The sequence below is a fragment of the Clupea harengus genome, chromosome 23 (assembly GCF_900700415.2).
Source record: "Clupea harengus chromosome 23, Ch_v2.0.2, whole genome shotgun sequence".
In the NCBI taxonomy this organism is placed as follows: Eukaryota; Metazoa; Chordata; class Actinopteri; order Clupeiformes; family Clupeidae; genus Clupea; species Clupea harengus.
The window spans coordinates 12,630,895-12,641,881 of NC_045174.1; the positions used below are offsets into that span (position 1 = coordinate 12,630,895).

Consider the following 10,987-nt stretch of genomic DNA (forward strand, 5'->3'; position numbering starts at 1 on the left):
AAACTGTAATAACAACCATACCAACCATGGCTTTTTAATATCTGGACACGTGAGTGCATTCCTGTTGGCTGGAGCTGGTTGAAACTGCTGTCCTGAAATTCATCTGGTGAACTGTATCCATAATTTCCAGTAGTGTGAGTGAAGATGTGAGGAACCGAGAGCTGGTGAAGATTTCCCTGGAGAACCAGGCTATCCTCAACAAGATCAACATGACCATACCTGTGTACAACCACAAGCAATGGCTGAACGACTTCAAAGTAAGGGGGGGTGAGAGAGGGATGGAGAGAGGGAATGGTGACGAAAGAGGAAAAGAGAACAAGAGGCAGAGGAAAATGCGAATGAGAGAATGAGAACAAAACAAGAAGAATGAGAATGTGTGTGTGTGTGTGTGTGTAAGAGAATGAGTGAGTGAGTGAGTCACAGAGAGAGAAAAAGAGAGAGAGCAAGAGAGAGAGAGAGAAAGAGAGAGTGTGAAAGTGAGTGTCAGAAAGATCTGGGTGTGTAAAGTGGCTGAAAGCCTAATAGAGAGAAGTGGGGGTGAGAATAAGGAAAAGGATGTATTAACCCTATGTAATGTATATGTATAAAGGATGTATCAACGATGGTCTGGTGATAGCCTTATGGATGTGATTTACTCAACAGTGCAGCTTTTAAATACTATGTGCACTGGGAACAATAGCATCTCATTACTTTTGGTAAAGTCAAACGGCATTACATTCACAGAAAATCACATCTGTTTTTGTAGGATATTAAATCTTTTTGAGCAGGCCATTGTATAGATATTTATATCAGTATTGCACAAATAAAGAGACATGTCATGTTTTACTGAGATAAGAGTGTGTATTGTTTCCTACAGGTGACAAGAGAATATACGAAACGTCTGAGAAAGTATCCACAAACAGACACAACCAAGGTGATGCATCATAATAACATAAAAACACTGTCAGGTGGATACTTAGTATAAATAAGAACCTTGCATTCATCAATGTTTCGATGTTTCAGTATTACGGTTGTCATGAAAGAATCACCACACTTCTGATCAAAGAAACCAAGCCTTCAAAACTGTCTTTTTGTCTTCTTCACAGGTGCCCGCTTTGAACCTGATTAATTGACCAACATCCACTCCAACACTGCAGTTTATCCACCAGCTATTTTATTGTATAGTTTTGTATGGTGTAATTCAAAAGTAAATAATGCCAAATCAATAAAATGCAACAGTGTTTACTATGACAACCTCTGTGTTTGTTTATGTGTGTATTCATGTGTGTATGTGTGTGTGTGTGTGTGTGTGTGTGCGTGTGTATGTGTGTGTCCCAATGAACAAATACATGATAAATAATGCAGGGGATCCAATCCATAAATTCATGAAACCTCCGACACACACACACTCCATCACTTCAGCACTAAGCCCACCTGCACAGGAGAGGAGAGAGATTCATTCAGATGGAATAACATTAGCCTGCTTCTCCAGGTGTGTTAATAACTCACAGAGGAGGTGGCCAGATATGACACGACTCCTTTCTGCACATGCCTGACCAAGGAGTGGACTTGTGGAGTAAACAAAACAAAATGCTTTGCAATCTTTGGAAACCACATGATTAAAAGTAAAATTAAGTTATGGGTTTGAACAGGTAGGTGGTAACACCTCCAGCAGTGCCCAACCTATAGCATGCTAATCCATGCCATTAATTACTATTAAGATAATGATTAGTAGGGTACTGAGCTTTGTGGGTCTGAAGACATATTTGTAAAAATACCCACAAACACATACATACACACACACTCTCTCTCTCTCTTTCTCTCCCAAACAAACACACACACACACACACACACTCTCTCTCTCTCGCTCTTTTTCCCTCCCAAACAAACACACACACACACACACACACACGCACACACACACACACACACACACACACACACACACACACACACACACACACACACACACCACTCCCTCACTGTCCACCCGCACACCTTGTCTGCAGCCAGGGTAGGGCACCTCCAGTTGTAGAGGTAGTAATGCTTGTGTCCCTCTGCAGGACTGAACTTCAGCTGCTCCAGGACACTCCCGTTCTCCATCACGTTCAGGGCAGTGAACACATCAAAGCCCCTCTGTAGAAGAGAAAAAGGTGTGTGTGTGTGTGTGTGTGTGTGTGTGTGTGTGAGCAACAGCAAGAGCAAGCGAAGACATGGTTGAGAGATACAACAGGCCAAAACCAAATAATCTGACAGAAAAATGAAGCACATGAGAAATTGTTTGATTTGCAAGCAGTCATATCAGCTTCAATCTGCATTGAAATAACAGTACTCTTGATAGTTCAAATACAAGCCATAGCTTGCCACTCGTGTGTGTGCGTATGTGTGTGTGTGTGCATGTATGTATGTGTGTGTGTGCGTGTGTGTGTGTGACTATGTGTGTGCATGCATGTATGTCTGTGTGTGTGTGTGTGTGTGTGTGTGTGTGTGTGTGTGTGTGTGTGTGTGTGTGTGTGTGTGTGTGTGTGTGTGTAAAGTTTCCACTCATAGCCAGACTCACCGCTTTTGCGAGGTGCAGCACATCCTCCATGAGCCGTGGCAGGGGTGTGGCGGTGTGGGCGTAGTAGAAGCAGAAGGCTGCCTTCAGGCTCCGGTGCACCGGGTGGTTCAGCACCGCCGAGGTCAATGTGTAGAAACTCAACAGGTCTGTCAGAACACCCTCAGGGCTCTGAGAGAGAGACAGCAGGAGAGAGAGAGAGAGAGAGAGAGAGAGAGAGAGAGAGAGAGAGAGAAAGACAGAGACAGAGAGAAACAGAGAGAGAGAGAGAGACAGGGAGAGAGAGAATTAAAAAATATATACATGGATAATAAATCAACATAACATTATATTTGAGAGAGAGAGAGAGAGAGAGAGGTGGACACATGAAGAGGAAAAACAGAGATATATCTAGTCATGTTAACTCCAAGCTATCCTGAGGGAGAGACAGTGAGAGGGGCGAGTACAACTAAGAGGAAAAGTGTAGGAATGCCTGTACACTGATCATAAGATATACCCTGATCAAATTCTGATAAATGATATGTTTACTCACCTCCACTCTATTCCAATTTGATAATTTCCTTACAGTTTTTCTCGATTGCTAACACACATTTTTTGAAAGCATGCCTCGTTTCCTCAAAACTCTAAACACAAATCCCAAAACCACTCACACAAAATGCAAAACCCTTTATATATCCTGCAAAAGGCAACTTTGCTTTCAAAACAGTGTTATGTCACCTCAAAAGGGTACTTTGTTTTCTAATGACAAACACAGCCCATTATATGAGTAGACATTCTAAGCATCGATTGAACACTGATGTGCTCAATGGAAAACACTACTATGAAATGGGAAAACACCAGTATGAAGGCCTTATCAGAAACATTATGTTACTATACGCTTACTCCTGTAGTAAAATATAACTGTATAATGTTTTTACGCAAATATAAAACAACACACAAATATACAGTAACAACTAAAATATTTCTTTATTTTTTCCAAAAGTGCTGTAGCCTATACATCACAGCAAACACAACTGAATGTGTAAATGATTTGCACAGAACAAACAATAGGATATAGGCCAGTACAGTCAACAAAAAAAAGAAAGAAAAATGTAAAATAAAAAAGGACAAAAAACTACTGCATCCTGTTCTAGCTCAAGACAATATTGACAATGTGCTATCAGAAATAGACCTACACAGTGTTGTGAATGTTGTTGCATTTTGTGTGAGTGGTTTAGGGATTTGTGTTTAGAGTTTTGAGAAAACGAGGCATGCTTCATGTGTGTAAGCAATCGAGAAAAACTGTAACATTGGATTGGATTGCAATACAGTACAGTAATGTGTCAGTGCTGATAGGACGCAATCAGTTGTGGAAATGTATATGACTTACTTGCACATAGTCATAGCATTACTGTTTGACTGTCGGAGTTTCTGACAAAAGGCACCCTGTACACCTGCTTTATTCTCAAGGTGTTCCGCCTTAGAACACAGTCCACTGTGGCTAGGCTCACTGTATTGATGTAGGAATTAGTCTTGGTCATCAATGGTTGCACTTTGTATTTGTTTACGTAATTTTACAGATACAGTACAATGGAAAATACAAGAATACTATGCTCCTGATAAGGCATTCATCGAGAAAAACTGTAAACAAAATACACTCTGTGTCTGCAGGTGTTTTCATAGGGATCTCTGCATTCCTACTCATTAACATGGGAGAAATGTGTCGCAACTTTCAGCTAACCACAATGATAACGGGCGCTGACAAGAGTGGAATTTTCTGGAAAAACATCAAGCCAAAGAATTTGAGCAGATTCGGTCTTGCTGCCAAACATACTTAACAAAGTGTCTGATCTTTAGCTGCCGCAATTACTTCAAATAGCCCCTTATGTGTTGCATTAAAATGAACAAATGATCTCATGAAGCAATCCCTTAAATTAGAAATACAGTTTTTCTCGATTGATTACATTCAAAAACTGGAACTTATGGCACAATGACCACAACCTGTAACTCATGTGCCAACTCCCTAAACCAATTCTGCTAAACTATAAGCACAATTATCTGCTTTAGACACAGATTTCAATTGTTAGCCACACTTTCTTCAAAACACAACACACAATTATCTGCTTTAGACACAAATTTCAATTGTTAACCACACTTTCTTCAAAACACTAAACACCATCCACTCTACTTTGCACACTTCATCAATGCCAAAACCTCCTTGTGTTCAGACAGAACACACTGCTATTCAATTGGCAAAACTTCCATTTCCAAGGCTGTTGTGCAATTTGAAATCAAAGCTTTAGCAATATGATGGCCACAGGTTAGCTCCTGGTTTGGAGAACAATTGATGGCAACATTGAAGTGAGAGGTGATCAGAAAGGCAGAGGAGTGAGAGTAAGAGGAGGAGGAGGAGGAAGAGGATGAAGAGAAAGAGCAAGAAGGAGAGCCATTATCTCTGATGAGATTTGGGCCACTGTGGTCAACCATGTGGTCAACCATGGTTTGACCATGCAGGAGGCTGGCCAGAGGGTTCAACCAAATATAAGCCGCTTCTCAGTTGCATCCATTCTCTGGACATTCAGAAGAGGGAATAGGTAAGAAACGCTACTATGACAGGAAAACACTATTTTGAATGCCTTATCAGGAGCATAGTATTCTTGTATTTTCCATTGTACTGTATCTGTAAAATTACGTAAACAAATACAAAGTGTTTGCCACAGTGGACTGTGTTGTAAGGCGGAAAACACCTTGAGAATGAAGCAGGTGTACAGGGTGCCTTTTGTCAGAAACTCCGACAGAGTCAAACAGTTATGCTATGACTATGTGCAAGTAAGTCATATACATTTCCACAACTGATTGCGTCCTATCAGCACTGACACATTACTGTACTGTACTGTATTGTAATCCAATCCAATGTTACAGTTTTTCTCGATTGCTTACACACATGAAGCATGCCTCGTTTTCTCAAAACTCTAAACACAAATCCCTAAACCACTCACACAAAATGCAACAACATTCACAACACTGTGTAGGTCTATTTCTGATAGCACATTGTCAATATTGTCTTGAGCTAGAACAGGATGCAGTAGTTTTTTGTCCTTTTTTATTTTACATTTTTCTTTCTTTTTTTTGTTGACTGTACTGGCCTATATCTTACAGTTTTTCTCGATTGATTACATTCAAAAACTGGAACTTATGGCACAATGACCACAACCTGTAACTCATGTGCCAACTCCCTAAACCAATTCTTCTAAACTATAAGCACAATTATCTGCTTTAGACACAAATTTCAATTGTTAACCGCACTTTCTTCAAAACACAACACACAATTATCTGCTTTAGACACAAATTTCAATTGTTAACCACACTTTCTTCAAAACACTAAACACCATCCTCTCTACTTTGCACACTTCATCAATGCCAAAACCTCCTTGTGTTCAGACAGAACACACTGCTATTCAATTGGCAAAACTTCCATTTCCAAGGCTGTTGTGCAATTTGAAATCAAAGCTTTAGCAATATGATGGCCGCAGGTTAGCTCCTGGTTTGGAGAACAATTGATGGCAACATTGAAGTGAGAGGTGATCAGAAAGGCAGAGGAGTGAGAGTAAGAGGAGGAGGAGGAGGAGGAAGAGGATGAAGAGAAAGAGCAAGAAGGAGAGCCATTATCTCTGATGAGATTCGGGCCACTGTGGTCAACCATATGGTCAACCATGGTTTGACCATGCAGGAGGCTGGCCAGAGGGTTCAACCAAATATAAGCCGCTTCTCAGTTGCATCCATTCTCTGGACATTCAGAAGAGGGAATAGGTAAGAAACACTACTATGACAGGAAAACACTAGTTTGAATGCCTTATCAGGAGCATAGTATTCTTGTATTTTCCATTGTACTGTATCTGTAAAATTACGTAAACAAATACAAAGTGCAACCATTGATGACCAAGACATATTCCTAAACATCAATACAGTGAGCCTAGCCACAGTGGACTGTGTTCTAAGGCGGAACACCTTGAGAATGAAGCAGGTGTACAGGGTGCCTTTTGTCAGAAACTCCGACAGTCAAACAGTTATGCTATGACTATGCAAGTAAGTCATATACATTTTCACAACTGATTGCGTCCTATCAGCACTGACACATTACTGTACTGTATTGTAATCCAATCCAATGTTACAGTTTTTCTCGATTGCTTACACACATGAAGCATGCCTCGTTTTCTCAAAACTCTAAACACAAATCCCTAAACCACTCACACAAAATGCAACAACATTCACAACACTGTGTAGGTCTATTTCTGATAGCACATTGTCAATATTGTCTTGAGCTAGAACAGGATGCAGTAGTTTTTTGTCCTTTTTCTTTCTTTCTTTTCCTCCATTTTTCTTTCTTTTTTTTGTTGACTGTACTGGCCTATATCCTATTGTTTGTTCTGTGCAAATCATTTACACATTCAGTTGTGTTTGCTGTGATGTATAGGCTACAGCACTTTTGGAAAAAATAAAGAAATATTTTAGTTGTTACTGTATATTTGTGTGTTGTTTTATATTTGAGTAAAAACATTATACAGTTATATTTTACTACAGGAGTAAGCGTACAGTAACATAATACTCCTGATAAGGCCTTCATACTGGTGTTTTCCCATTTCATAGTAGTGTTTTCCATTGAGCACATCAGTGTTCAATCGATGCTTAGAATGTCTACTCATATAATGGGCTGTGTTTGTCATTTGAAAACAAAATACCCTTTTGAGGTGACATAACACTGTTTTGAAAGCAAAGTTGCATTTTGCAGGAGATATAAAGGGTTTTGCATTTTGTGTGAGTGGTTTTGGGATTTGTGTTTAGAGTTTGGAGAAAACGAGGCATGCTTTCAAAAAATGTGTGTTAGCAATCGAGAAAAACTGTATTGTTTGTTCTGTGCAAATCATTTACACATTCAGTTGTGTTTGCTGTGATGTATAGGCTACAGCACTTTTGGAAAAAATAAAGAAATATTTGAGTTGTTACTGTATATTTGTGTGTTGTTTTATATTTGAGTAAAAACATTATACAGTTATATTTTACTACAGGAGTAAGCGTACAGTAACATAATACTCCTGATAAGGCCTTCATACTGGTGTTTTCCCATTTCATAGTAGTGTTTTCCATTGAGCACATCAGTGTTCAATCGATGCTTAGAATGTCTACTCATATAATGGGCTGTGTTTGTCATTTGAAAACAAAATACCCTTTTGAGGTGACATAACACTGTTTTGAAAGCAAAGTTGCATTTTGTAGGAGATATAAAGGGTTTTGCATTTTGTGTGAGTGGTTTTGGGATTTGTGTTTAGAGTTTGGAGAAAACGAGGTATGCTTTCAAAAAATGTGTGTTAGCAATCGAGAAAAACTGTAAAACAATCTCTTTAAAAATCTAAATCAGATTTGACTGGAATGCATCACCTTTGAACTGTATCCAGCCAAGTTTACCCATACTTCAACTTCAATCAGACTGTAAATTACATTTACATTTATAGTACATTCATTCAGTACATTCATACGCTTTTATTCAAAGTGGCTCATGGCGTAGAACAACTATAAATCCAAAGTGGTTTATGGCGTAGAACAGATATACATTTGTTCCCTATCAGTATGTGTTCTCCCTGGGTAAACAGTCCCTGACCTTGGTCCTCCACTTGAGCCACAGGAACACAAGTCAGAGAGCTGTTTTGGGACACAAACCTCCACCACGTAGGTGTCGATGACCTCCTCTCGGGGCAGGAGCCAGTGTAGCACCTCCTGCTCACTAAATTTGGGACGCAGCTGGAACCTCTTCAGGTACTCCTCCAGCAGGGTCTGAACCGCGGGGCCATCCTCTGCCCTCATGGGCCGCAAGCCAGGGGTCTTAGGGGCCTGGGGAGAGGGGATACGGGGGGGAACACATCACAGATGGGTACCCCCTTCTGAGCTGGGTTTTTCTCAATGTTTTTTCATGTTAAAAGGGAGTGAAGGAGGAGGTGTGGTCTTCTTAAAAATCTAAATGCATCCCCCCCCCTCTCTCCCAACCACCTAATTACTTATGTCAGCTTTACTAAGAGCTGCCACTTTAAGTAGGTTCTCTTTATTGATCTGTCAACAATAGGCTGCTTAGTCTAACGGTTGAGCGTAGAGACACAGTGAATGAGTCAAACCGGCTTTTCAGGTGCAAAGACTTGTTTAGACTTTCACCCGCTGCTATCAGACACCACTGAACAAGACAGAGTGAAAACAAACAATAAAGCAAGCTCAAAAAAAGTTAGAATTCGCTTCTGTGGAACAATTATAATATATAACAGTTTTGTACTATCTGGGTAGCAGGCATTCCTTGTAGATGTCAGTGGAGTGTAGTATTCAGCTGTACAGTAAGTGACCAGCAGGGGGCACCCTTACCTCTGGCAGGCGGTTGAGCTTCAGGGCTCGCTGCACAGTCATGTTCCAGCCCAGGGAGGAGAAATTCACCTCAATTAGCTTCCGCGGGTTTAATGATCTGTGCCAGTACCTATTCACACACACACACACACACACACACACACACACACACACACACACACACACACACACACACACACACACACACATATGCAAGCACGTGTGCACACACACGCACGCACGCATGCACACACAAACACACACACACACACACACACATAATGTACACAGTTAATTAATTCTGCAAGGGTAGTTGGACAAAGCAACCGAAGAAGCATGGTAGATCAAGTGAGATAATATAATTCCAGAGAGAAACCAGCAGAGTGGGAGAGAGAGAGGGGAGGGGGTGGTAGAATGAGAGAGAGGGAGAGAGAGAGAGAGAGAGAGAGAGAGAGAGAAATGAGGTATGAAAAATGCGAGATGGGAAGAAGGTCTTGCACAGTTGCACAAATGTCAGAGGAGAAAGAACAGACTGAAGAGAGGGAGGAGGAGAGGAAGAGAAAATGAGAACATGCCATAGGAAGACACAGCGAGAAAGCAAAAGACAAGAAAGAAAAGTTAGAGAGAGAGAGAGAGGGTAAGAGAGAGAGAGAGAGAGAGAGAAAGAAAGAGAGAGGCAGAGAGAGGGCAAGAGTGAGAGAGAGGCTGAGAGAGAGAGAGAGAAAGAGAGAGAGAATGAAAGAAAGAGAGTACAAAGAGTCAAACCAGTCAGCACCTGCAGGTGGCAGTGGGACTGGGCAGCACATTGCTGGCTGAGTAGACAGCCTGGACGATCCGATGCTGCATGACCCGTCTGGAGATCTCCCGGCACAGAACCGGAGCCACCCGTTTGGACCGCAGCTTCTTATGGACACACAAGAAGTTCACCTCCACCATCGGAAGCTCCCTGCAGGACAGCCATTACAGTGTTCACCCTTACATGCAGTCAAGGTTTACCGGTCAAAAATACTCTGATCCAATCACCAAGTACATATGGATATACAATATGTCAGAGGCAACTTCCTGGCAGGAATATGAGCATAGAGTGAAAATACTGAAGTTATTTATTGTTTATTTTCCAGTGGAAATGAATTTCTTAGTGTATTTGTAGGCTGTGGAATGGGGAATGGGAATCTCAATGAAACTACAATGTGATGTGTGAGCATGGTCACTAGGACACTTCAGGTATTGTGTGACTGAGAACTGGCACTGCTACCCACGTGTCATAGGTCTGGATGGTAGACGGGATGGCACTGATGAAGCCCACAAGCTTCTGGTTAGAGTTCACCCGCACCCCACAATGCCACTGACACTGCCAACCAGGCGGGCACAGGGCCCTGCGCCAGAGAGAGGAGGTACAGATGGACCGAGAGAGAGAGAGAGAGAGAGAGAGAGGGAGAGGGAGAGGGAGAGAGAGACGGAGAGAGAGAGAGAGAGAGAGAGAGAGAGAGAGGGAGATGAATAGAGCAGAAATTAGGAGGGAACAAAACATATGACAGTGATGAACAAAGACAATGAGGTGGTCATTGCCATTCTAGCATTTACACTGACATGTATTCATTTAGTAGGTGCTTAAATCCAAACCAACTTATAGTACAGTGGAAATATACATTTTAATAAGTAGGTGTGTTTACAACCTTTAGTTTACAAGCTATGATTTTGGTGTTGACAGCACCTTGTTTGACTCTTTGCCCTACCAATTGATCTGCAAGCATGAAGTCAGAATGAAAATGAATAAAGCACCTCAAATAATCTCTTGCCAAGAATAATTTCTTTTCTAACCCTATTTTCTGTCATTACAGCAGCCACCCATCAATGTTAAAACATCACTGGCCCTAGTTTTATTGACGGGCAACTGGCAACAAGCAACGTCCGTTGTGCCTGAACTAAATCAATTGAATAATAAACCATGAGCAAGGTACTAAGCCCAAACATGGTTGGGTCAGCACAATGCTCCCACACGCCACATGATAGCTTTCGTTCATGCGCGACGGACTTTACCCGTTGTTGGTTGCTCTGCTCGTTGCCCTTCAAAAAAAATGAGGGCCCTTA

The 10,987-nt window shown here is 41.3% G+C and overlaps 1 protein-coding gene across 1 annotated transcript in view; it reads right to left on the minus strand.

The window, feature by feature from the left end:
* Positions 1–820: 820 nt before the first annotated feature.
* Positions 821–10,987, minus strand: part of nmt1b (N-myristoyltransferase 1b) — a 12,872-nt gene continuing 2,705 nt past the window's right edge. Inside the window, exons 6-12 of the mRNA XM_031561345.2 lie at positions 10,156–10,272; positions 9,672–9,842; positions 8,918–9,026; positions 8,231–8,401; positions 2,540–2,707; positions 1,978–2,115; positions 821–1,413 (exon numbers count right to left, since the gene is read on the minus strand). Coding sequence (XP_031417205.1) covers positions 1,393–1,413; positions 1,978–2,115; positions 2,540–2,707; positions 8,231–8,401; positions 8,918–9,026; positions 9,672–9,842; positions 10,156–10,272 — 895 coding nt within the window. The 3' untranslated portion in view covers positions 821–1,392. The remainder of the gene's footprint in view (positions 1,414–1,977; positions 2,116–2,539; positions 2,708–8,230; positions 8,402–8,917; positions 9,027–9,671; positions 9,843–10,155; positions 10,273–10,987) is intronic.